The sequence below is a fragment of the Megalobrama amblycephala genome, linkage group LG7 (assembly GCF_018812025.1).
Source record: "Megalobrama amblycephala isolate DHTTF-2021 linkage group LG7, ASM1881202v1, whole genome shotgun sequence".
Lineage (NCBI taxonomy): Eukaryota > Metazoa > Chordata > Actinopteri > Cypriniformes > Xenocyprididae > Megalobrama > Megalobrama amblycephala.
Window position 1 is genome coordinate 21,082,953 of NC_063050.1, and position 26,644 is coordinate 21,109,596.

A 26,644-nucleotide genomic window follows, 5' to 3' on the forward strand; every position below is an offset into this window, starting at 1 on the left:
GCTGAATTGTCCTATTATTTTGTTTAATTCTATTTGCTTTTATTTTTTGCTGTAGGTTTTGTAGTGTCTTTTGGTAGCTTTTTCTGATGTCCAAATTTGATCTGATTGTCTGAATATTTTGTTGTCACCATTGTTGAGATTCTTATGCTGATTGCTCATATCTGTGTTTGTCATTTTAGTTTACTGTTTTCTGCTTATCATTTTTGTAATACAGTGTGATCTCATGTTGCAGTAAAACATGGTTTGTAATTTAAATGACATCAGTAATTATAAAACCACCAATAGCTAAAAATCATTATCCAATCTCATTTCAGCTTTCTTTGCTACTATAAATGTGTTTGACAAACACTCTGTCACAGCAGCCAAAGAAAAGAAACATATAAGAGTTAAGAGCCCAACTAATGGAAACACCAATCACCATTATGGTGACTTCAACTGAAACAAACATGAGCATTAAACTTATGTTAATTCTCAATAAGAGCTTCTGTAGATGAATGACAGAAATTAAGCCAATCTGGTTAGTAATATGAGAAGCTGTAATGCTGTTTGTGGAGATGTTTAATCCTCCTCTGCTGAGATCTGGAGAGATTTAATGTCTTCTTTTATCTTCAGATAATTTCATCTAAGGCTGTGGCTGAAGTCAGTTGTAGCTCTTGTGTTTCTGTTTGTCTCTTTTTTCTGTTCTCTTCTTTCCTTGAGTGATTCTGCTTGTTAACAGGCTTAATACTAAAATGATTCTATAAATAATATATAAAGATTTTGTGGCTCAGATAAGGTCCAGTTCTGGTTTATTTCTTTGCTCTTGGCTGATATGTGGCATTGCTATGGCCTGCTTGTGGCTCAGTTCCGGCAAACAGGGCCGGTCCGCCCAAGTGCCATCATTCCACGCCACATGTGGCCCAGATCATCATACCACATGTGGCAGATGTAGGCCCGATCTGGGCCAGCACAAAGTTGCTATCTGGGATCCTTCAAGTCTGTACAGAAATGCAAACGAACTGTTTAAACTGGACCCATCAAAGCTAATGATCTTGCTCTGGAGGCAGTTATATGCAAATGTCGGATCTACTTATGACAATATAAGAATAAATTTAGCTAATAGTGCAAGAAAGCAATGAGACAAGCACAAATACCTTTCAAAGAGTCACAGTAAGAATTTGTATTTATTTAATTCAATCAGCAAGAAATATAGAGTAAGATAGATAGAGTGCTTTGGAAAGAGAAAGTAGTCGAGGTTATCTGGAAATTTCACAATACACAGTCATTTTGCAGTAGACAATATTTCATTTAAATACATAAATTAGACAGACAACATATAAGACTCTTAATCTGTCAGTTCCTAACCACAGATTCAGTGTTAATTTAAAATAAATCTTGCATACAGTTTTCTTACAAAGGTTCTTTGAAATGCTGACAGAGCTAGAAATGCTGACAAAATTCTGGAAATCTCTTTTTCCAAAAAGGCACATTTCTGAGCATTAAATACAATAAAGGATTATTTATGTACAAAACAAAAAATCTGTGAATGCACAATTAGGGTTAAAGGACCATAATAAAAGTAAAAAAGATACAAGCTGCAAGGTGCAAAAGATCAACCAGACGAAATTAAAACTGAGGTTATTGTAAAAGCAACTTTGAAATGTAATCATTTAAGACTAGTTCCCTCAGATTTGTCTCCAGTATTGCATTGCAAGGTTTTCCATTGGAAAAATTCTACTTAATGTCATCACTTATTGAACATATTGGCTAATGATTCTAAAAGTCAGCGGACGCAGGCAGTGATTCAGGCCTGGCAACATTTGTAGGTACAGTGTGTGTATCATCCCTGAGACTCCCAGTTTTACACTAGGAACCAATGACATCTGTGACGGTGAACTAAATGAAACTGCAAGAAGTTATTTTGGCAGCTTTGCCAGACCACACCTGATCCTGTAGAGACGAGAAGTAAGTTTCTGATAGATGATGTCCAGCCTCAATACATTTCCTTATCATTAGCATATCTGAAAATGGGTTCAACTAGATACTTGGCACTGGCAAACAAAAAAGGCTTAAAAAGGATCAGGTTCAAAAAGGCATAATACTGTGACTGAGGGGATCAAGTCCAGTTTTGTCACAATATTTACAAGCATTTTTGGTCAGGACTTGTACTACACTCAACACACAATTATCAGATGCAGTTTTCATTTATAAATGCACAGATGGGCTCACAAATTAGTCTCGTCCCAGGATGGGTCGTTCATACTCTTTAACACTTTCCTGACAACCTTCTCCAGCTCTTTCCGTGCCTTTTGTTCTTCTTCAAGAGTACGCTTCATTCTCTTGTTATCCTGGTGATGTAAAATATCAGAGCATCCGGGTCACGGCACCAGATTTTCAGTTTCAAAGACATAGAAGTATTAATGAATGTTTACATGTGGCATGTGGACTGACCTGCTTAAGTTCTTGTACCTCATCCCTTAAGGCATAAACTGTATCCACCAGACTCCTGCAAAGAACATCCAGACTAAATCATTATGAACACCTACTGAGACATACTTTTCATTTTAAATGAATGCATTAAACTGAGAGACCTAATGACAAAGTGGCAATATTTTAATAGTAAGTAAATAGGTAAATTAGCCGCATAAAGCTGTGATCGAACCTTTCTTCGATTACGGTTTGACCGTTGCTCTTTGTCTCTTCCACAATGATTTTCTCCTCCTCAGGAAAAAGCATATGTGGCCCTGACTCCTTCTTTGATCCTGAAAGAAGAAGTTTAACAATGTAAGGTTAACAGCTGTAACTGGTTAAACCAGTGTTATTTTAGCATCATTAAGAGGTTTTATTCATATTTTGAATTTCCGATATCATTTTAATTTTAAAGTTTTAGTAATTTGCTTGTGTGTTTTTGCCATTTTTAGTAGTTTTGTTATTTAAAAATATATCTATATAGAATTTATTCTTTTTTATTTCAGTTTTAGTTCACTATAGTAACTCTGAATCGTACAGAATTTTAAAATGGGGTCCTATGAAAGCCATGGAGCAAAAGCAGTGAAAACATATTTCTTGCTCTTTCATGTCAACCATCTCTTCAGTATGCAAAACTTATATTTAAGCTCATCACTTTCAATGCAAACAAAATAAAAGAAAAAGTGTTTTAGTCTTGATGTGTATATACGAGCAGCAGCTCTTACGGGACATAGAACCAATTCTGTTAGTGTGAGTTATCCATATAGTGTCATAGTCCGAGTCTTCAGATTGGTCAGAAGAGGGAAATCCGCTGCTACGACAACCCACAGCATCCACATACGATTGGTCAACATCAGCCAGCACATGATTATGCATCAAATCAGTGCCCTGCCATGCTAATCAGGGATGGGGATCAAACCAATCATATTGGAGAGGATGGGTAGGTTGAGAGGATGGACCAAACCAAGAGGAGTAAAGTGAGGGAGAGCCCAGGGTGCCCAATAAATTATATAATAATTGGTGACAAAATTAAATGAAAATATAACAAAAATGCAATAATAATGGTAGGACAACATAAGAGAGAAACGGGTGCAAAAGAAATGAAGGAGGGAAGGGAGAGGAAAAGAGACAAAGATGCATATTAAAAGAGCAGAAAATATTAGAGTGAACAACATAGTGGTAAAGAGTTTAGTCAACACACATTTATATAGCGAATGACAACAATTCAGAAAAGATGTTGCAGTATTTTACAGACATGTAAGAAAGTTTATCAGAGACTTCAGGACAGACAAAGATGTTCTGTAGGACTTTTTAATGCACTACCTTTCAAAAGTTTGGGATTGGTAAGATTTTTTAATGTTTTTGAAATAAGTCTCTTATGCTCACCAAGGCTCTATTTATTTAATCAAAAATACTATAGTGAAATATTATTACACATTATTTATGTTTTCTGTTTTAAAATGTCATTTATTCCTGTGATGGGAAAGCTGAACTTTCAGCATCGTTACTCCAGTCTTCAGTGTCACATGATTCTTCAAAAATCATTCTAATATGATGATTTGCTGCTCAGTTAATGTTGAGAACAGTTTGTTTATTGAAACTGTGATAAATTTTTCTGGGTTCGTTGATCAATACAAAGTCTTTACTGTCACTTTTGATCAATTTACTGCATTCTTGCTGAATACAAGAATTAATTTCTTAAAAAAAATAGGAAAAATATTACTGACCCCAAACTTTAGAACGGTGTATTTCAGAAAGAACTTGAAAAATACATTTAAATTGTGACAAAACTGACGTAATTATGTGGGATGCACAGTTATATTTTCTTCGATCATTACACTCCTGTCACACAGTCTGGGACTAAAGTGAGATTTCAAAGTTCCTTCAAAGTATATGAAAATCACAAGAGAATACATAACACGTGTAAAAAGTACATACTTGAGTTGAGTGTTTGCCGTGTTTTAGCGCTTGTGCAGTATGCTTCGATCACTTTCAGGATCTGAGCATCCTCCTCCAGAGCTGCAGTGCCTTATGGGAAACAAGAAGAGCACAAAAGATGTCAGTGATCAGGTAACATTGTGAGATTATTGCAAGAGACTGTTTTCTTAAACAGCAAACACAAAAGCGATACATGTGACATGTTAGTAATAAATACATCACATGCATATGTGAACACTAAGGGCCTGTTTACACCTGGTCACTTCTTGCGTTTTCTCTAATCGGATTGCTATCCGATTGCGAAAAGACCAGGTGTAAATGCCCTCTGAAATGCTTTCGGGACTTCAGGAGGTGGTTTGAGACACATTCCAGACGAAACTGGACAAGTATAAATGCATCTTGTTGTTGAAACCACATCTGTCAATTTTACTCCTTCCAAAATGTAAAAAAAAATAAGTGTGAGAGAGCATGTTATAGGCTACATGACATGTTATAGCCAGATATGACAGCGTTACTGCAGCAGCATCAGCACAGATGAGCAGCTGAGTATCTCTTCAGCAAGCCGAAAAACTAGCGCAAATTAAAGTGAAAGTAAGTCGTAGACGCTCAACACACAATCATCTTCATTAAAAGCATTGAGACTAAATGATCTTACCAGTGCTGTTGCCGCGCTCTCTCCTATTGCGGTCTTTGATCTTGAATTTAGCTGATGACAAATAAAATGCAGCTCATATTTGTTGCTTTTGATGACGTGAACTCCGTTAAACTTGCATATAGCGCGGGAATTAAAGATCGGATTTATATCCGTTTTGCGGAGACACATTTATGTGGCCAAGTGTACATGGAACCATTTTAAAGGGTTAGTTCACCCAAAAATAAAATTTCTGTCATTAATGACTCACCCTCATGTCGTTCCAAACCCGTAAGACCTCCGTTCATCTTCAGAACACAGTTTAAGATATTTTAGATTTAGTCCGAGAGCTTTCTGTCCCTCCATTGAAAATGTATGTACGGTATACTGTCCATGTCCAGAAAGGTAATAAAAACATCATCAAAGTAGTCCATGTGACATCAGTGGGTTAGTTAGGATTTTCTGAAGCATCGAAAATACATTTTGGTCCAAAAATAACAAAAACTACGACTTTATTCAGCATTGTCTTCTCTTCCGGATCTGTTGTCAATCCACGTTCATGACTGCTTGTGACAGCGGTTGCTGCTGTGTAGGAGCTTCTTCCATCGCTCTTAGTTCTTCGTCCATGTATTCGGGTTCAAATAAATATGGCTGAGCAAAAAAACGCAAGTCTTCCTCTGTGTTGAAATCCTTAGACATGTTTGCGAAGGTTGTTTTGTTTACAGTGTGCGTCTACCTCAGACTGTAAACGAAGCTCGGGCGCACCAGATAACACGTCAGCAGCGTCACTGCGGAGTCTTGAACGCGGATTGACAACAGACCCGGAAGAGAATACAATGCTGAATAAAGTCATAGTTTTTGTTACTTTTTGGACCAAAATGTATTTTCGATGCTTCAAAAACTTCTAACTAACCCACTGATGTCACATGGACTACTTTGATGATGTTTTTATTACCTTTCTGGACATGGACAGTATACCGTACATACACTTTCAATGGAGGGACAGAAAGCTCTCGGACTAAATCTAAAATATCTTAAACTGTGTTCTGAAGATGAATGGAGGTCTTACGGGTTTGGAACGACATGAGGGTGAGTAATTAATGACATAATTTTCATTTTTGGGTGAACTAACCCTTTAACAAATCAGATATCTATATTCAATCAGTAAAAACGCATGAAGTGACCAGATGTAAACAAGCCCTAACAGAACAGATTTTTATAGAGTCATGAGTGTCATACTTTTTCTCACAGCAAATTCCTCATCAGATGGCTTCCTCTCAGGTTTTCTTTTGGGCAGAAGCTTCTTCATACTTTTGGGACTTTTACTGAGATCCTGAAGACATACAAAAATTAGATGTGAACATACTTATTTAAAAAAATACCACCATACAAAATAAGTTTATTTAAAGGTGCCCTAGAATTAAAAATTGAATTTATCTTGGCATAGTTAAATAACAAGAGTTCAGTACATGGAAATGACATACAGTGAGTCTCAAACTCGATTGTTTCCTCCTTCTTATATAAATCTCATTTGTTTAAAAGACCTCCGAAGAACAGGCGAATCTCAACATAACACCGACTGTTACGTGACAGTCGGGATCATTAATATGTATGACCCCAATATTTGCATATGCCAGCCCATGTTCGAGACATTACACAAGGGCAGCCAGTATTAACGTCTGGATCTGTGCACAGCTGAATCATCAGACTAGGTAAGCAAGCAAGGACAACAGCGAAAAATGGCAGATGGAGCAATAATAACTGACATGATCCATGATATCATGATATTTTTAGTGATATTTGTGAATTGTCTTTCTAAATGTTTCGTTAGCATGTTGCTAATGTACTGTTAAATGAGGTTAAAGTTACCATCGTTTCTTACTGTATTCACGGAGACAAGAGTCGTCGCTATTTTCATTTTTAAACACTTGAAGTCTGTATAATGCATAAACACAACTTCATTCTTTATAAATCTCTCCAACAGTGTAGCATTAGCCCGTTAGCCACGGAGCATATAGCCTCAAACTCATTCAGAATCAATGTAAACATCCAAATAAACACTGTACTTATGCGATTAGACATGCTGCTTGACGAACACTGTGTAAAGATCCATTTTGAGGGTTATATTAGCTGTGTAAACTTTGTTTATGCACTGTTTAAGGCAAGCGCGAGCTCCGTGGGCGGGGAGCGCGACCATTTAAAGGGGCCGCAGCCTGAATCGGCACATTTCTAATTATGCCCCAAAATAGGCAGTTAAAAAAATTAATAAAAAAAAATCTATAGGGTATTTTGAGCTGAAACTTCACAGACACATTCAGGGGACACCTTAGACTTATATTACATCTTGTAAAAAAACGTTCGATACAATAAACAATAATTAGCCAATACATAATTTATTCACAAATCCACAGTGTATCATATGTAAATCACTGTACACATATTGTTTCATGGCTAGTAGTCTTTTCATGTGTTAACATATACCTCTTTGTAACACAATGCAGCTGAGGGTTTTAGAGGTGGTGCAGGTCGGAGACAGCTGAGACTCCAGGGCTTCTGGGTTTTGGGGGGTTCAAGAGGCCCCCACATCATCCCACTGTGAGGAGTTCCGAGTGAAGAGAGATGAGGAAGAGTGTGGTAGACTGGAGATCCGCTCACACCCCGATTCTCTGAGTGTCTGGACGGAGTGAGAGGATGAGACGGCAGCTGAAAGGGAAGAAGAAGATCAGATGAGTGATACCGAATATCAGTTGTTTTTAATATAGATATTTTTGATCAAATAAATGCAGTCTTGGTGAACATAAGTGTTTTCTATTGAAAACATTAAAAGATCTTACTCACCCTAAACTTTTGAACAGTAGTGTATGTGTTTGTAGAAAGTAGATGTTTCTCACCGTATGGCAGGGGACATTCTGTGGTTTCAAGTTGCTGGTTGAAGTGCGTTTGGTCTGCCGGTGTAGATGATCCACCCAGTCCTGAAGATCTTGCTGGTTATTACAGATCACCTGGATCCGCTCAATCAAATTTCCTGCATGCAAAAACATCATTACTGCTCAAGCATATGCACTATTGACAACTACCAATATTAATATGTAAAAATCACGAGGACAACTGGCTGGAAAACTTACCAGATATTTCAAAAGCATTTTTTGTGGTGTCACTGTCCTCTATTTTATTAACAGCCATTCCAGTCAGAGGAAGCTTCCCCTGTGTAAGTCAATAAACCAATGAGCTGTCAACATTTTCGAGCAAACATGACGGACTAAACAGCAGAGATTCATTCTGAGACAATATGAGACAACAACATAATAATACAATAATATGGAGCCTGAGATCCAGTGAAAAAATGCAAATTAATAGAATTTATTAAATTCATTACATTATTTTACTGGATATGCAAGTTTTTAATTTTTTAACGAATATAATCATGTAAGCTGTAAAAATTCCAAAAACAATTTAACAGCAATAGACAATATTTTAACTGTTATTATATCAAAACATGACAAGGGGGGGGGAAATGGCAGAAAAATCATTTACCTGGTAGATGAAACCACTCATTCGAGGACTGGCAGACAACATGAGAAGAATGTGAGGAAACAGCAGCAGGTATCGCTCGTTTTTCTCCTGAGGAAGCAGAATATCACAATAAAGATTTCATTTTGAGTCTACCATTTTACTGAATTCAAAATCAGTAAATTATAATCTTTTATAATACTCTTGATATAATATCTGGTTCCTCTTAAACCAAGGTTTTTAATCAGGGGTCCATTAAAGAACATTTTGAAGACGTTTCTTACTATTAACTATTACTATACTATAACTATTAACCAATGATCTGTTAATTATTTTAATGTAAATATAGCTTTTTATACTGGGTGTCCCCTGATGGTTGGTTTTATGCTTAAAGATAGATTATTTGATAACGTTCACCTCAGCGCCGTGGTTCTGGATGAGGACTTGAGACATGTAGAGAACAGAGCCCAGGGTTTTAATGCCCTCCCCTTCCCAGCCCCGAATAGACTCCATCAAAATCTGCAGCTCAAGTTCCTTCCTCTTCCTCACTTCCTGACACTGGGCCTGAAGACACAACAACAATAAACACACAAATAAGCACAGCATCCCATTCTGATAGATAATGTATCTCAGACAAACAGCTCATGTGCCATTTCACACATCTTTCATGCTTTAAAGGGATAGTTCACCCAAAAATGAAAATTTGATGTTTATCTGCTTACCCCCAGGGCATCCAAGATGTAGGTGACTTTGTTTCTTCAGTAGAACACAAATGATGATTTTTAACTTCAACCGTTGCCGTCTGTCAGTCTTATAATGCGAGTGAATGGTAACACAATCAATAAGAATCAAAAAAACTTGCTTAGACAAATCCAAATTAAACCCTTCGGCTCGTGACGGCACATTGATGTCCTAAGACACGAAACGATCGGTTTGTGCGAGAAACAGAACAGTATATATATCATTTTTTACCTCTAATACACCACTATGTCCAACCGCGTGCAGCACTCGATTCGTTTGGTCTGATCGCGCTCTGACAACAGCAGTGATGTCTCGCGCATATACTTCAATGAGTGCAAGACATCACTTCTGTTGTCAGAGCGCAATCAGACCTCACTAACCGAGTGATGAACGCAGTTGGACATAGTGGTGTTTTAGAGGTAAAAAATGATATAAATACTGTTCGGTTTCTCGCACAAACCGATCGTTTCGTGTCTTAAGACATCAATGTGTCGTCACGAGCCGCAGGGTTTAATTTGGATTCGTTTGTGCATGTTTATTGACTCTTATAAATTGTGTGACCATTGACTCGCATTATAAGGCTGACAGACGGCAACGGTTGGAGTTAAAAATCATCATTTGTGTTCTACTGAAGAAACAAAGTCACCTACATTATGGATGCGCTGGGGGTAAGCAGATAAACATCAAATTTTCATTTTTGGATGAACTATCCCTTTAATACTGGAGAAAATAAAATAAAAAAATCAATGATGTTGACCTTATAATACTCACTGAGAGATTTTTAAACACGGTCATGCTCTTCTGAATGTCTGGATGATCTGGATGAAGCGCCTGGGCAGAACCAAGGAAGAATATGAGTGAGTTAAACTGGTTTAAATTTATAATTTTACAAAAGATGTAAGGAGGTGCTGTAAATGCTGTTCTTTTGAACTTTCTATTCATCAAATAATCTTGAAGAAAAAAAAAAAAAATCAATGGCTGCTGGAAAGTTAGCTTTGTCATCACAGGAGTGAGTTACATTTTAAAAGATATTAAAATAGAAAGCAGTTATTTTAATGGCAATAACATTTCACAATATTACTGTTTTACTTTATTTTTGATCAAATAAATGCAGCCTCTGTGAGCATAAGCTTGTTTCCGCCACGGAACAAAACAAAAAGAAAAAGATAATTGCGACTTTTTTATCTTACAATTCTGACTTTTTTTTCCTCGCAATTGACTTTATAACTCGCAATTACAAAAAAAAGTCAGAATTGCACGTAAAAAAGTCAGAATTGCTAGTTTATATCATGCAATTCTGACTTTATAACATGCAATTGTGACAGAATTAGTGAGAAGAAAACTTGCAATTGCGAGAAAAAAAATGTCAGAATTTCCTTTTTTTTTTTAAATTCAGTGGCAGAAACAAACTTTTGAACAGTAGTAAGAGAGTTACAGTACCTCCATGTGCCGCTCCATCTCTTTCAGTAGCGTGGGGTATTTCTCCAGTCTCAGGAAGGGTTTGCTCAGGCCTGTAGTGAGTGTGAGGATTCCAGGGGTGTTTGCACCTTTACTTTCCATAAACTCTCCTAGTTCCTCACTGAAATATACATATATGCAAAAAGATGCCATTGGAAATGTTGCATAGACTGTTTTTTTTTTTTTTAAACCTAATGGTTAAGAATCAATAAAAAAAACGGATTTAATGTAAATGATCAATGCACAGTGTTTCTGTGAGTGTGTATACATGTGCCTGTGTTGTTTGTGTGTATTATGTTGTGTTACGCACCTGTGTTGTGTGAGAACGTTAACCGCGGATGGATGGTTGGAGCAGTAGGTCACGTACAGACTCCTCATCTGAGGAATGAGGGACAGGAAGAAGCCTCCTATTCTCTGCTGACTCTCTGAAACTCTGCACACAACACACACCAATTTATGTACAAATAAATAATGTTAAAGCTGAACAGCTGAATTTATATCTCTCATATTAGGTGGATAAACTTCAGAACTAAAGTATGGTACATTATTGGTAACTACCACTAGATGTCGCTGTTGACTAATTGAGTGAAGCAGAGCTCTTACTTGACGCTTTCCTCCAGTGAATGCACCAGTGTCTGCTGGAAAGAGCTGATCTCCTCTAGATTTCCCATGATGTGACTGATATCTGACACGCTGAGCCTAGAAAGAGAGAAATTCAGTACTGAACTACTGTTATCTCTGTTTATGTTGGACTCTTGGTTTGTGTTTGTACCTGTCGGTGGGCTGCAATGCTCTCAGATATGTTGAGAGGAGCGTCTGCAGCTCTTTACAGTATTCGGTCTCAGTTTGGACAATATTCTGAACCACCTGTGCATTTGACAAAAACCAACAACAACTACACATGTACAACAACTAAAAATAATATTTTAGAATTTTTAAATGATTATATCACAACAGTGTAATGTGATCATAAGATAACATACTGTACATTTTAACTACATACAAGTGCAAATGTCATATATTAAGTAATGCATATATATATATATATATATATATATATATATATATATATATATATATATATATATATATATATATATAAACATAATAAATATATGCAAATTTACATGGCTGCTGCTGATCCTGAGGGTTAAAAGCATCAGCCTCCAGGGGAAAAAAGGGGCAAGTACTCATCATGTGTCTCTTAGTCTAGCCCACATGCTCAACATTTAACAACCAGACAATGATATGTGGTAGAATGAATATTATCCTGGTAAACCCAGAAAAAGGAGAAGCACTTCACACTGCACTTGTAGAACTGACAGGTCAAAAGCAAAGAGACTTGAATCAAGGGTCCATTTCAACACACTCATTATTATCCTTGCAGACAAAATACTACAGACACACAGAGAACGAGCAAGAGATGACAGAACTGGGCCAGTCCTTCCATGTCATGAAAGTCTGATTTCAGTCTAGATTTAAAGACATTTCTACTTGAGCAGAGCTATTTGACCTCACTGAATACATTCAGGCAGTTAAAACCTCACAATATAGCTTCAATCTGTCCTCAAACTGACAGCGGATAAACCTTGAAATGCAGCCATTACCTGGCAAAGCAAAAAAGCATCATCCACAAGCTAAAACAAATCAAACAATGAAATCTTTTTTTAATTTTCTATACAAATTTACATGAGGCTCAAAATAAGGATTTTTTTTCCCCATTTCATTAAATACATAAAATATATATTTTTTATAGAACTTTTTTTAAATAAATAAATAAATAAATAAATAAATACACACACACACACACACAAGTGCTGGTCATATAGTTAGAATATCATCAGAAAGTTGATTTATTTCACTAATTCCATTCAAAAAGTGAAACTTGTATATTATATTCATTCATTACACACAGACTGATATATTTCAAATATTTATTTATTTTAATTTTGAGTTAGTTTTAATTTTTCTTTTAATTCTTTTAATTAATTTTTTTTTAAAAGCATTCCTTTTAATTGCAAAATGCAAAATTTACTTTCATCAGAGAACATAACTTTGGACCACTCAGCAGCAGTCCAGTCCTTTTTGTCTTTAGCCCAGACGAGACGCTTCTGACGCTGTCTGTTGTTCAAGAGTGGCTTGACACGAGGAATGCGACAGCTGAAACCCATGTCTTGCATACGTCTGTGCGTAGTGGTTCTTGAAGCACTGACTCCAGCTGCAGTCCACTCTTTGTGAATCTCCCCCACATTTTTGAATGGGTTTTGTTTCACAACCCTCTCCAGGGTGCGGTTATCCCTATTGCTTGTACACTTTTTTTCTACCACATCTTTTCCTTCCCTTCGCCTCTCTATTAATGTGCTTGGACACAGAGCTCTGTGAACAGCCAGCCTCTTTTGCAATGACCTTTTGTGTCTTGCCCTCCTTGTGCAAGGTGTCAATGGTCGTCTTTTGGACAACTGTCAAGTCAGCAGTCTTCCCCATGATTGTGTAGCCTACAGAACTAGACTGAGAGACCATTTAAAGGCCTTTGCAGGTGTTTTGAGTTAATTAGCTGATTAGAGTGTGGCACCAGGTGTCTTCAATATTGAACCTTTTCACAATATTCTAATTTTCTGAGATACTGAATTTGGGATTTTCCTTAGTTGTCAGTTATAATCATCAAAATGAAAAGAAATAAACATTTGAAATATATCAGTCTGTGTGTAATGAATGAATATAACATACAAGTTTCACTTTTTGAATGGAATTAGTGAAATAAATCAACTTTTTGATGATATTCTAATTATGACCAGCACCTGTGTATATATATATATATATATATGTATATATGTATAATAAATACACATTTTAGAAAAAATACATGTATATTTTATATATATATATATATATATATATATATATATAATCATCCATATAAAACATCCATAAATATCCATGCTGATATTTTTCATCCATTTAATATTACTTACTTAATGATCAAATTAATCATTCAAAACATGACAGAAAAGATTTTTTAAGGCAGAAAAACATGTACAAGATCAACCAATGTAAGATTTAGTGTCAATGCAGCACTAAATGAGCTAAAATATTTATTAAAGGGATAGTTCATCCAAAAATGAAAATTGTGTCATCAAAAAGTTTCTTTCTTGTGTTGAACACAAAATAAGACATTTTGAAGAATCTTGGTAACCAGACAGTTGACGGTAGCCATTCACTTCCATATAGGGGGAGAAAAAAAAAATACTATAGAAGGCAATGGCTACCGTCAACTGTGTGGTGACCGATATTCTTCAAAATATCTTCTTTTTGATAAGGCAAAAGAAAGAAACGCACACAGGTTTAGAACAACATGAGGGTGAGTAAATTATGACAGAATTTTCATTTTTGGGTAAGCTATCCCTTTAAATATAGATGTAAGGGATGAGAGAGGCATAGAATTTTTACAATCTAAAAATCTTCCACATGTTGCATGAGGGCTTAAAGACAGATAATTAAATAAAGATAAAAAAAAAATAAGCTTTTATGTTGTGGATCCTACATTTTAACAGCCTCGTCTTGAAAAATTCCAATTTTTAACTTTCTGTACCTCAAGAACTAGCCAGGACCAAGAACAAAGTTTGTGTGTAAACATACACGGAACAACCACTGACAAACTGTAACACTGGACACCTGGAGATGACAGCCTGACCGTTACAGCCATTTCAAACTGCATCTTTAACTTGAATAGATCTCCTCCCCAATGCTGCTGTAAAAGACTGAACTCTGCCTGACCTCAAATTCTCGTCCAGCCGAAACACACACAGACATACACTCTTCATCTTCAGCCAGTCTGCCTTACACAGTCTTAAGAAGAGTAGGGTCAGTTAAACATGACAAATAACCAACAGAGACACACAGACACAGACAGAGCAGGGCCTCAGGCACAGCTGTTCCCCTGGTCAATGAGATGGAAAAGATGACCTATATTACAGCACAACTGAGAGACACACACACAGATAGAGAGAGAGACACACACACACACACACACACACACACACACACACACACACACACACACACACACACACACACTGATAACTGATAACCAAATACAGGAATTCATAACACATTTACATATGAACATGCAAACACAGGTCCAAACACACACTTTCTCTATATCAACACCTCCAAAACACACTCACAACACTAATGTGTTCACATATTTGTTTTTATATCATAGTGGGGACTTTCCATTGATTTACATTTTTTTTAATATATATTGAGATAATGATATAATGATTCCTATCTCCAACCCCTAAAGCTATCCCTCACACAAAGCTTTCCACATTTTCATTAAGATATTTTGTTTACTTAAGGCTGGAATACACTACACAACTTTTAAAATCTGAACAGATTTTAAAATACCAGGCATCACACACTTGCCGACTTTGTAAATTGTCACAGAGAAAAACTGGGCATCATACGCTAAACGACTGTGGATCTTACACTACAAGACTTTCAAATCATTCCTCAACTCAACAAACTGACACAGAAACACACGTGCCCTGTTGCTAGAAGAAGAATGACAGATGAAACAAACATTGATGTGCAGGAGATGACCGCAGTAGTTGTTGTAGTCGGAAAAGAAAACAGGCCAAGCACATTTGGATGCGGTCTTGGGTGGGAGACGCATTCAGTATGGACTTTTTTTTATATATATAAATGAATAAATAAATAAATAAATATTATATATATATATATATATATATATATATATATTATTATTATTTTATTTATTTTTTTTTTTTTATATATTTATTTATTTATTCATTTATTCAGAATACATTCAGGCAGTTAAAACCTCACAATATAGCTTCAATCTGTCCTCAAACTGACAGCGGATAAACCTTGAAATGCAGCCATTACCTGGCAAAGCAAAAAAGCATCATCCACAAGCTAAAACAAATCAAACAATTAAATCTTTTTTTAATTTTCTATACAAATTTACATGAGGCTCAAAATAAGGATTTTCCCCCCCCCCCATTTCATTAAATACATAAAATATATTTTTTATATATATATATATATATATATATATATATATATATATATATATATATATATATATATATATATATATATATATATATATATAACTTTTTTAAATAAATAAATAAATAAATATATACATATATACACACACACACACACAGGTGCTGGTCATATAATTAGAATATCATCAAAAAGTTGATTTATTTCACTAATTCCATTCAAAAAGTGAAACTTGTATATTATATTCATTCATTACACACAGACTGATATATTTCAAATATTTATTTCTTTTAATTTTGAGTTAATTTTAATTTTTCTTTTAATTCTTTTAATTATTTTTTTTTATTTATATCTTTTAATTGCAAAATGCAAAATTTACTTTCATCAGAGAACATAACTTTAGACACTCAGCAGCAGTCCAGTCCTTTTTGTCTTTAGCCCACGCTTCTGACGCTGTCTGTTGTTCAAGAGTGGCTTGACACGAGGAATGCGACAGCTGAAACCCATGTCTTGCATACGTCTGTGCGTAGTGGTTCTTGAAGCACTGACTCCAGCTGCAGTCCACTCTTTGTGAATCTCCCCCACATTTTTGAATGGGTTTTGTTTCACAATCCTCTCCAGGGTGCGGTTATCCCTATTGCTTGTACACTTTTTTCTACCACATCTTTTCCTTCCCTTCGCCTCTCTATTAATGTGCTTGGACACAGAGCTCTGTGAGCAGCCAGCCAGCTTTTGCAATGACCTTTTGTGTCTTGCCCTCCTTGTGCAAGGTGTCAATGGTCGTCTTTTGGACAACTGTCAAGTCAGCAGTCTTCCCCATGATTGTGTCGCCTACAGAACTAGACTGAGAGACCATTTACAGGCCTTTGCAGGTGTTTTGAGTTAATTAGCTGATTAGAGTGTGGCACCAGGTGTCTTCAATATTGAACCTTTTCACAATATTCTAATTTTCTGAGATACTGAATTTGGGATTTTCCTTAGTTGTCAGTTATAATCATCAAAATGAAAAGAAATAAACATTTGAAATATATCAGTCTGTGTGTAATGAATGAATATAATATACAAGTTTCACTTTTTTAATGGAATTAGTGAAATAAATCAATAAAAAAAAAATAAAAAATAAAAAAAATAACGACTTTATTAAACAATATCTAGTGATGGATGATTTCAAAACACTGCTTCATGAAGCTTCAAAGCTTTACAAATCTTTTGTTTCGAATCAGTGGTTTGGAGCACAAAAGTCACGTGATTTCAGTAAACGAGGCTTTGTTACGTCATAAGTGTTTTTAAATTTCAATAGCTCATGTGACTTTGGCAGTTTGATACACGCTCTGAACCACTGATTCGAAACAAAAGATTCATAAAGCTTTTCGTAAAGTGTTTTGAAAATCGGCCATCACTAGATATTGTTAAAAAGTCGTTATTTAGGTTTGTTTGGCACACAAAAAGTATTCTTGTTGCTTTATAACATTAAGGTTGAACCAATGTAGTCACATGAACCGTTTTAAATATGTCTTTAGTAGCTTTCTGGGCATTGAAAGTGTCAATTGTCTTCCTGGCAATGGAGGCCTCACTGAGCCATTGGATTTTACCAAAAATATCTTAATTTGTGTTGCGAAGATAAACGAAGATTTTACAGGTGTGGAACGACATGAGGGTGAGTAATTAATGACAGAATTTTCATTTTTGGGTGAACTAACCCTTTAAGTCATTTTCTTCATGCAGATGGTCGGTTGATCTTCACAATTTAAAGCTGGATGTGTAGTTCACCCTACTTTACCTGCATACATAGAGTACACTCACACAAAGCAACTATATAACAAATCTTAACTGTCTGTTTTTTTGTGTGGTTTTTTATTGTGAAATGTAACCATATTATCGCCAGCTCTTTATATAAAGTCGGATGTATGCAGTAGTGGCCAAAAGTGTTTTTGTTTGGCCCTACAAGTTCGATTAAACCATTGAAATATGGTTTAATATTATAAATATTTTATATTTTTAAAATATACGGAAGAACAAATCACTAAAATTGGTTAAGGTATTTAACAAAATTATTTGACAAAAGAAAAACAGCAAACTACAGCCGAATGTACACACACACACACACACACACACTAAAGGTTCACTGGGTTTGCAGATGATCAGAGGGAGGCTTCTGGGACACGTCGCATGAGGAAATGGAGAACAAGAAAGGAAACAATGCACACGCATTCACATACAGTATAAATGACCTGAAAATTACATTTATTAGCAGAATTGTCATTGTCAGGATACTGAACTTGTGTCTCTCTTAGTTAATGACATAAATCAAGATCAAACCCGGAGTAGCATCTGCTGTTGGGTGTTTAAACTTGGATTATTAACTCTAAGTAACTCAGGTTTGGCAAGGCTTTTAAACCCAGATTAAAGCCTTATGACTGCAAATTCAAGGATTAGTCTAAAGCCAAGTCTGAGAAAACCGGACAACGCAGCTTCAAAATAACCCTTACACAAATCGAATATCCTCGCAACACAGTGTTTTAACGTGTTGTGTTTCATGACCCTTTCATGACCTGCTATAACAATCACATTGTGATAGCTTCCATAATTTCTAATATCTTTAATCCTTAGTGTTATCTGTCAGCTATAGACAGGGTTGGTGGTGTACTTGCCTATTTGGTTAGGGAAATGCTGGTGCAATACAAACTTCCCAGAGGCATCACTCCATGCACATAAATAAACAAGTAAATCAACTGGCTCCACGTTACATGCAACACTACAGCACATCTCTCTTACCACATTATAGTAAGTCTTGCAAAAGTTAGTGGTCTCAAGACCCTTGGGCGGACTCTTCAGTGTTCCAGACTTGGGAGACACAGGTTTGTCTGTTTAAGAGAGCAAAAACAGAACAAAAGGTAAGAAGGTCACCTTAGACCAACATCTGGAAGCATTTTGTTTCTGTTATTGAATATTAAAGTACATCTCTCCTGCAGTGAGCAGTCAGGGCAGCAATATTAGATTTGGATATCTAGAGGGGGAGATCTGGGTTTACAGGAAAATATTATACCTCTTACTTCAGTAAGAAGAACATTTCACTTGGTTCAATCCATTATGGTTCATTTACACTAATATCAGTAACTCAATGTGTGAACTTCCTGGAATCATCAAAAATATCAGCTTGAACATTCCTCATCATGAGTTTCCTCAAGCTACCAATCAGATCATTAGCTATGTTTCCATGCAAAGTTGCGAATTTAACTTATGCACAAAATTTGGAATTTTGCATTTTGCATAAAGTAACAAAATCGTCACTTCAATTGATGCAAAAAATCTGTAATAAAAATGGAAGGTGCTGCCAATCAGGGAAGCCACTGTGGCTCTTTTCTTCTACATCATAAATGACTTCTGTCTGCACAGAAGAAAGGCAATAAACGTGGTCATGTTATCTTACGTTCAGATACCTGGGCCCTCATTTATGAACAGTGCGTAGAAAAGGTTCTATATTTTGTCCTACGAATGAAATTTAGAATGTGCCCAAGTACAAGAAAATCCGTATTTATTAAATGTGCGCACGCAGTTCTTACGCACATGAGTAAGCAATCATTGTTGATAAATCCCACATGTGCGTAAGTACCATGCTCGTTCACATTCACGGTCATTAGCATTCGGAAACGCCTCCAATGAACCATATATGGTGACAACACTTCTCTTTAAAAAAAATCACTTGATTGTGTTTTTCCTCACCTCAATAATGACAAAGAGAGCACTCTGTGCTTTCGCCAAGCAGATCAGCACAATCTTGGAAAACACACTCTCTGCAGAGCGCATTGTTTGCCAAGTCTTCCAATAACGCAAGATAAGCCATTGCACTGAGACGAACATTTGTCACAGCTGTCTTTTATAGGGTTTGACACCAATTATGCATCTTATTTAAAACTAGACAAATTATAAATTGAGTGTTTTATAATTAAAGGAAACACAGGACATACAGTACAGTCCAAAAGTTTGGAACCACTAAGATTTTTAATGTTTTTAAAAGAAGTTTCGTCTGCTCACCAAGGCTACATTTATTTAATTAAAAATACAGTAAAAAACAGTAATATTGTGAAATATTATTACAATTTAAAATAACTGTGTACTATTTAAATATATTTGACAAAGTAATTTATTCCTGTGATGCAAAGCTGAATTTTCAGCATCGTTACTCCAGTCTTCAGTGTCACATGATCCTTCAGAAATCATTCTAATATGCTGATTTGCTGCTCAATAAACATTTATGATTATTTTCAATGTTGAAAACAGTTGTGTACTTTTTTTTTTTCAGGATTCCTTGATGAATAGAAAGTTCAAAAGAACAGCATTTATCTGAAATACAAAGCTTCTGTAGCATTATACACTACCGTTCAAAAGTTTGGGGTCAGTAAGAATTTTTATTTTTATTTTTTTGAAAAGAAATTAAAGAAATGAATACTTTTATTCAGCAAGGATGCATTAAATCAATCAAAAGTGGCAGTAAAGACATTTATAATGTTACAAAAGATTAGATTTCAGATAAACACTGTTCTTTTGAACTTTCTATTCATCAAATAATCCTGAAAAAAAATATTGTACACAAATATTTTGTACAATTGTACACATTAAATGTTTCTTGAGCAGCAGATCAGCATATTAGAATGATTTCTGAAGGATCATGTGACACTGAAGACTGGAGTAACGATGCTGAAAATTCAGCTTTGCCATCACAGGAATAAATTACTTTGTCAAATATATTCAAATAGAAAACAGTCATTTTAAATTGTAATAATATTTCACAATATTACTGTTTTTTACTGTATTTTTAATTAAATAAATGTAGCCTTGGTGAGCAGACGAAACTTCTTTTAAAAACATTAAAAATCTTAGTGGTTCCAAACTTTTGGACTGTACTGTATGTGGAATGCATACTGTGACACTCTTAAATGCTTTTTATGTGTAGTGTCGCTATTCTACCACTAGATTCTCTGCGTAAGCTTATATTTACACACATTTCTACGTATAAGTACAAGTTGGTGAATCCCACACTTTGCATGAAACTGTTCTTACGCAGAAATCTGTCCGTACGCACCATTGATAAATGGGGGCCCTGGCATTTGGGAACGCGATCGTGCGAGAAGCTTCTGAGAGGTCATTACACCAAATCATTCTGATGACAGACTTTGGGTGAGGCATTTCAGAATGATCAAACCTATTTGAGATGCTGTGCAATGAAACTGGTTCACAGCTTAGTCCAGTTATCCAACCACATCCACTGCTGAGGCAAAGTCACGCAAGTTTTTTGTTGCGCATTGAGGGATTTATTCGGTAAATGTGTTTCCATCGTAGTTTATGTGCATGTCTTCTTATCGGATGAAAAATGTCAATTGAGCGTATATGCGATTTATGCACATTTTTAGAATTTATGCACATCTTGGCATTTCCATCCTGTGTCTTTTTATGCGATATCCCAAAATGTGCACAAAAATAGGTGGATGGAAACATAGCTTTTGAAAATTATAAAATTATTCTCTACTTTGCTTCTCTAAGTTCTCTAAGAGCTCAACTACTCCACAAACTGAATCATTCATTAGTGTTGCTTACCAAGTAAACATCATATTTACTATTGCTCATACTTTGAGTTAAGAGATTTGAACAAATCTAATTTTAAAGGAATAATTTATCGAAAATTACAATTTTGTCATCATCCATTCATTCACTCTCATGTTGTTCCAAACCTGCATGACAGGTTCTTCCTCTCCTTTTGTGTACCATAAAAGAAAGCCACACAGTTTTGAAACGTGTGTCACTAAATGACAGAATTTTCATTTTTCGACGAATTATCCTTTTAAATCTCACACTTCCCCTCTTCCTAACTGCAGCCAATTTTGAAGATGACACATGAAATCAATATACTACTAATGTCTACTACAAGTGATGTTCGGCATGCATTTAGCACAAGTAAATCACATAAAAGAGTCTGGATTACTAAGTGCTCGGACAGTGGAATAAACTGGAGTGTGAGGTCATATTCAGAGGAAACGGGGAAGTAGTGTCTTCTGGCCGCTGCACTTCCTGTCTTTGTTGTTAGATTGTGTTTCCTTCCTGTTAAGGCCTGGATGTTCAAGCTCTGATGTCATCCTAAACTATTTCCATTGAAGCTGGGTTGAATACACATTAAGGCCATTTCCCCATACATGAGAGGGAAGCATCTGTTTGGCATCATTAGGGGGGAGAATATGCTATTTTTGTTTGGACTGGTGAGCAAGGGGTCAGGGGTTCTGTTTATACTATAGCAGACATACACTGAGATAAGGCTTTGTAAGAGCTGGTTATTTAAATTATACAGTACCATTTCAAAAGTTTGGGATCAGACATTAATACGTTTATTCAGCGAGGATGCATTAATTATGCTAAACTCACTTTTACATGGTGTTTGAACATAAATGTGTGTTGGCAGTGTGTGTACACAACCACCCTATAATCATAAAAATCCACCAGCTCCTTTTTTTAATCCAAATAAAACCTCAACGGTCTCATAGAACAAGCCGTTTTCATTTTCAGGGCCCCACCCACAACTGTTGACGGACTCTGCTGTATTATCATAGTTTCCGCCCAGAGCGAGTTGAACAATGTCCGCCATTGTCTCGACGGCCGGAGCAGCTGTAGTGACAAGAATGTCTCGTAAGCGATTGAGGGGTTAAATTAGAAGTTTAAAATGATAAAGATATCAAAAATATTAAGCAGCAAAACTGTTTTCAGCATTGATAATAATAAATGTTTCTTAAGCAGCAAATATTAGAATGATTTCTGAAGAATCATGTGACACTGAAGGTAATGATGCTGGAAATTCAGCTTTGCATTACAGGAATAAATTACATTTTGACATGTATTAAAATAGAAAACAGTTATTTTAAAATGTAAAAAATATTTCATAATAATACTTTTAATATATATATTTTTTTTTATCAAATTAAGGCCTTAGTGAGCATGTCTTTCAAATCTTCTTCAAATCCAGCACAGGATCACAAGATTTCTTTTGTTATGTTTTGTCTGCTGAGCGCTGGGTAGTTTCAATTTGATTAAAGAAATAAATAAATACAAGGTTATGACGTTATAATCGGGGCTTCACATGAAGCGTCCTACCATTTACTCTTTTTATTCTTAGGTTGCTGCATTGTATCCAGCACCTGTACCCAACATGGGCTGGATAAGCACACATTTGTCCAATGTAAGCCTGTAATGGTCACATAATCTCAGTTTTTGGCTTTTGCAGAGAGCAGCCATTCAGTTCTCTTTTGGCACATTCTCATTAAGCCTGTAAGTCCTCCATTAATCGCCCTTTTAATGGACCTGGCCAGATTTTACATTCTCAACTCGTAGTGCCTCCGAGTCCAAATAAAAAATTACGCTTTTAAAAAAATATATATAATCACTCAAATATTTTAAGCTGGCTAAAATATGAACAGCCTAACATGCAGCTGCCCATAGCAATTTTCTGATCTATACACATACTCAGCAGGTCTTTTTATGAAAATATTATGGGAACACAAGGATACAGAAGAAAGTCAGCAGGTAAATGGGGTCTACAAAACTCTCTACACATTCTCTTATTATCTCTTCTGCTTTTCTTGGCAGTCTGTGAGAGGAGTATGAGTAAGACAAATGCCTCTAGTTCACTTTGCTTGTCTGGTCTTGCAGGAGCCTAGATCTGATGTCTTCCTACAAGAATTTGTCAGGGTTCAACTTCTGCAACTAAAACTTTTGAATGTTTAAAAGTGGCAAATACTAACCAGAGCCTTTGATCTCTTTGACATAGTTGCTAGGAAACCAGCCTGTCTTGCCATTGAGAGACCCCTCCCACCAGCCGCCCTCTTCCTGCCGCGTCACCTGGATGATGTCACCCTTATTGAAGGACAGCTCATCCTCATTGGTCTGCTGGAAGTTAAACCGAGCTTTCACCAGCACCTGAGGGGCACTGTTTTCAGACATGTCCTAGAGACAAAGAGAGGAGAAAATTCAGAGAGAATCTTTCGTATTTGTTTGAGGTTTCTATTTACTGGCGTACAAAGTAGTTTTTCACACATGTTGCACATCTAAAATTGAATGGTACCTTTGACAATCACTCTTAAAATAATTTCAGTCTGTTTTCCTGGAGCTTAGAAAAGGCATTTTATTCTTCATAAGGGTGTGGAGTGGTTGTGATTCTCACCAGACTGCGGTACTGGTTGTACTTGTGTCTGGATGATCTCCTGTGATTGGACGAACAGTTGAGCGAGTCAAAGGACTTGATCCGCAGAGAAGACGAGTGACGAGAACACACAGAATTACTCCCACCACCGGACTCTACAATCAGAGAATAATGATCAACAAAACACACACACACACACACACACACGCACACGTTCACTTTGCTATTTAAATAGGGACTTTCCAAAGACATCTATACTCTTTTTATATACTGTTGTTTTTAATTTACAGCTAGTTATAAATACTTTAATAAATACTGTAACCGTAACAGAAAACCATCTGCATCTCCCCCCCACCAAACAAAACTATATATATATTTTTAAATATTATTATTATTATTATTATTTTACAAATAAGTACCTCTTCAAACGGAGGTTTTGGGATGTTTTGTCAGATTTGGCTCAAATTTGGCCCCAAAATATGGTTAACCCTCTGGAGTCTGAGGCTGATTTGGGGCCTGGAGAAGTTTTGACATGCCCTGACATTTGTGCTTTTTTCAGTTGTTCATAAACATATTAATGACAAAAGTGTCATTACACTGTATTCAGCACAAACTAGGCTACCATAATATGTGAGGAACATGTATGCACATGTTTGTGTTTTTGAAGGAATAACGTTTATGCGTGGTTATTGAAAAAACAAAAAAATTAAGTCACTGAAATAAGGCCAAAAATATATATTAAATCTGTGTTTACAAGACTTCTGGGTATTGGGGGTTGTAGGCTAGAATTTTTGCTTCAAAATTATGTAAAAATTATAATGCCTACTTGTTCATATAAAACAATATATTGATTTAGTTTTTGTAAGACACTTTTTGTCAAGAAACACAGTATGTGTGGAGGCGTGAATCATCATGAATAATGGCTCATTTACACCTGAGAAGACAAAAGAATCGCATAAAGATCCTCTAATGGTGCTGCATATTAATGAGGCCTTTCAGTCAGGTAGGCTGTGAAAAAACCCTCTGTAATCATGTCTCAGCTCAATTTAAAATAATGGTATTCTATTATATTCTTTAAAATATAATGTATTTCTGTGATGCAAAGAGTCTGAATATAGGTTTTTAGTTTAAAAGCATTCACATTTGGAGAAATATTGATGGATTCTCATATGTTTATGTCAATTTTCTATACAGAGGAGTTATATTTATTCTATATTCATTGTTATCACTATGAGCGCTGGTGTTTTCAATTCATACTTGCAGCTGGAGGGCGCTCTGTACACCTTTAGTCCACAAATTTTTCTAAAGAAGAAGAGGACATTTCAGGAATGGTGTTTTCAATTCATACTTGCAGCCGGAGGGCGCTCTCTGTGCACATTTAGTCCACAAATTATTCTAAAGAAGAAGAGGACATATCAGGAACTAACGGCATGTCTTCCAGAGGTCGCTAACATACAGGCTTTTACATACAGATAAACACTTTTCAAGACAATAAATACACGATTGAGACAATGTATGCATGTATTGCCTCTGAATTTGCCTCTGAATAGCGCTCGCTCCGTGGGCGTGGCCGCGTTAGCGGATAATGAGCTGAATCACGGATTTCTGACAAGTGTCTCTTTTCATACAGATTACATAAACACAGAATTTTTGTTTTCGATATGACTTACATGATTTAAAACCTGACATTTCAACGTGTCTTTAGACATAAGTCTATTTTTTTGTGATTAGTATTCACTAAGTTATAGTTCATTTTCTGAGAATTATCAGATTAAACTTTGTTCAGAGGGAGAGGACAGATCATACATCATTTTAGTTTTCTTTATTTTGCAAAAAGCACAACATTTTGTTTTTACTCTGAGTGTATACAAATAAAAGAAGATATTCTATAGTTTCAATTGATATATTACTTATGTCATATTACAATGACGGAGTATTTTAAGTCTGTTTTGCTGCAATGTGAAAAAAAACCTGAAAACGCGCCGGCGCGTTTTCAGACCTCAGGGAGTTAAGTAGGCAGGCAGGCACACACACACACACGGCAAACGCAGCTAGGCAATGCTGTGAATAAACAAACTGACTCATTTTGTAAATTTACTGCCAGACAGCTCTGATAATGCAGGTGTTTCAGACATATCTCACCTGAAGTTGCTTTGTTGAGTGCAACCAAACAATTCAAGACCTTGGAGAAGTTCTGGCCCTGAAGTAAGTCATTGGCCTCAAACACCTGCAGAGGGCAAAAAAAATCTCACAATTACATATGCTAAATACAAAAACACATCAGCTCAAATATGAAGTGAAAGAAAAAGTACAGAATCTGCTGCTCTCAGGTCAACTGTAAAGGAAATGAAATTATTTTAGATTAGCATGATCTTAAAAGGTACTAAAGAGGATGTTTTGTTTTATACATTTTTGCAATATTACTTGAAACTGTCTTTACTAACTGATAAAAGACTATTTATTAGGTGCACTGAGAGGAATAATATTAATATACATCATCTGTGCATGAGGTAGGGCCTTAAAAACATCAGCCAATCGCATAAACGATTGGCCCTCTGGCTTGTCAATCACTGCCATGACGTTCCTTGTGAGAGACGAGCGCGGCTGCGCACTCCAGTAACTTTCCACACTCTACAGGCACCGCATGCAATGTTTTTGTCAGGAGACAGTAGTAACAACTGCAGATTATGAGTTACATGCGG

General features: G+C 36.0%; 1 protein-coding gene across 4 annotated transcripts in view; it reads right to left on the bottom strand.

The window, feature by feature from the left end:
- Window positions 1–1,144: 1,144 nt before the first annotated feature.
- arhgef7b (Rho guanine nucleotide exchange factor (GEF) 7b) overlaps window positions 1,145–26,644 on the bottom strand; it is a 37,496-nt gene continuing 11,996 nt past the window's right edge. The window contains exons 3-23 of one of the 4 annotated variants that reach the window (XM_048196468.1): window positions 26,085–26,169; window positions 23,964–24,097; window positions 23,545–23,746; window positions 18,536–18,624; window positions 11,499–11,593; window positions 11,330–11,425; window positions 11,037–11,159; window positions 10,709–10,847; window positions 10,040–10,099; window positions 8,945–9,091; window positions 8,552–8,638; window positions 8,143–8,221; window positions 7,909–8,042; window positions 7,499–7,720; window positions 6,257–6,350; window positions 5,042–5,092; window positions 4,387–4,476; window positions 3,174–3,344; window positions 2,642–2,741; window positions 2,431–2,485; window positions 1,145–2,327 (exon numbers count right to left, since the gene is read on the bottom strand). In XM_048196468.1, the coding sequence (XP_048052425.1) occupies window positions 2,205–2,327; window positions 2,431–2,485; window positions 2,642–2,741; window positions 3,174–3,344; window positions 4,387–4,476; window positions 5,042–5,092; window positions 6,257–6,350; window positions 7,499–7,720; window positions 7,909–8,042; window positions 8,143–8,221; window positions 8,552–8,638; window positions 8,945–9,091; window positions 10,040–10,099; window positions 10,709–10,847; window positions 11,037–11,159; window positions 11,330–11,425; window positions 11,499–11,593; window positions 18,536–18,624; window positions 23,545–23,746; window positions 23,964–24,097; window positions 26,085–26,169 (2,376 nt within the window). In that variant the 3' untranslated portion in view covers window positions 1,145–2,204. The remainder of the gene's footprint in view (window positions 2,328–2,430; window positions 2,486–2,641; window positions 2,742–3,173; window positions 3,345–4,386; window positions 4,477–5,041; window positions 5,093–6,256; window positions 6,351–7,498; window positions 7,721–7,908; window positions 8,043–8,142; window positions 8,222–8,551; window positions 8,639–8,944; window positions 9,092–10,039; window positions 10,100–10,708; window positions 10,848–11,036; window positions 11,160–11,329; window positions 11,426–11,498; window positions 11,594–18,535; window positions 18,625–23,544; window positions 23,747–23,963; window positions 24,098–26,084; window positions 26,170–26,644) is intronic. The other 3 variants (XM_048196469.1, XM_048196470.1, XM_048196471.1) reach the window with 3 other exon arrangements.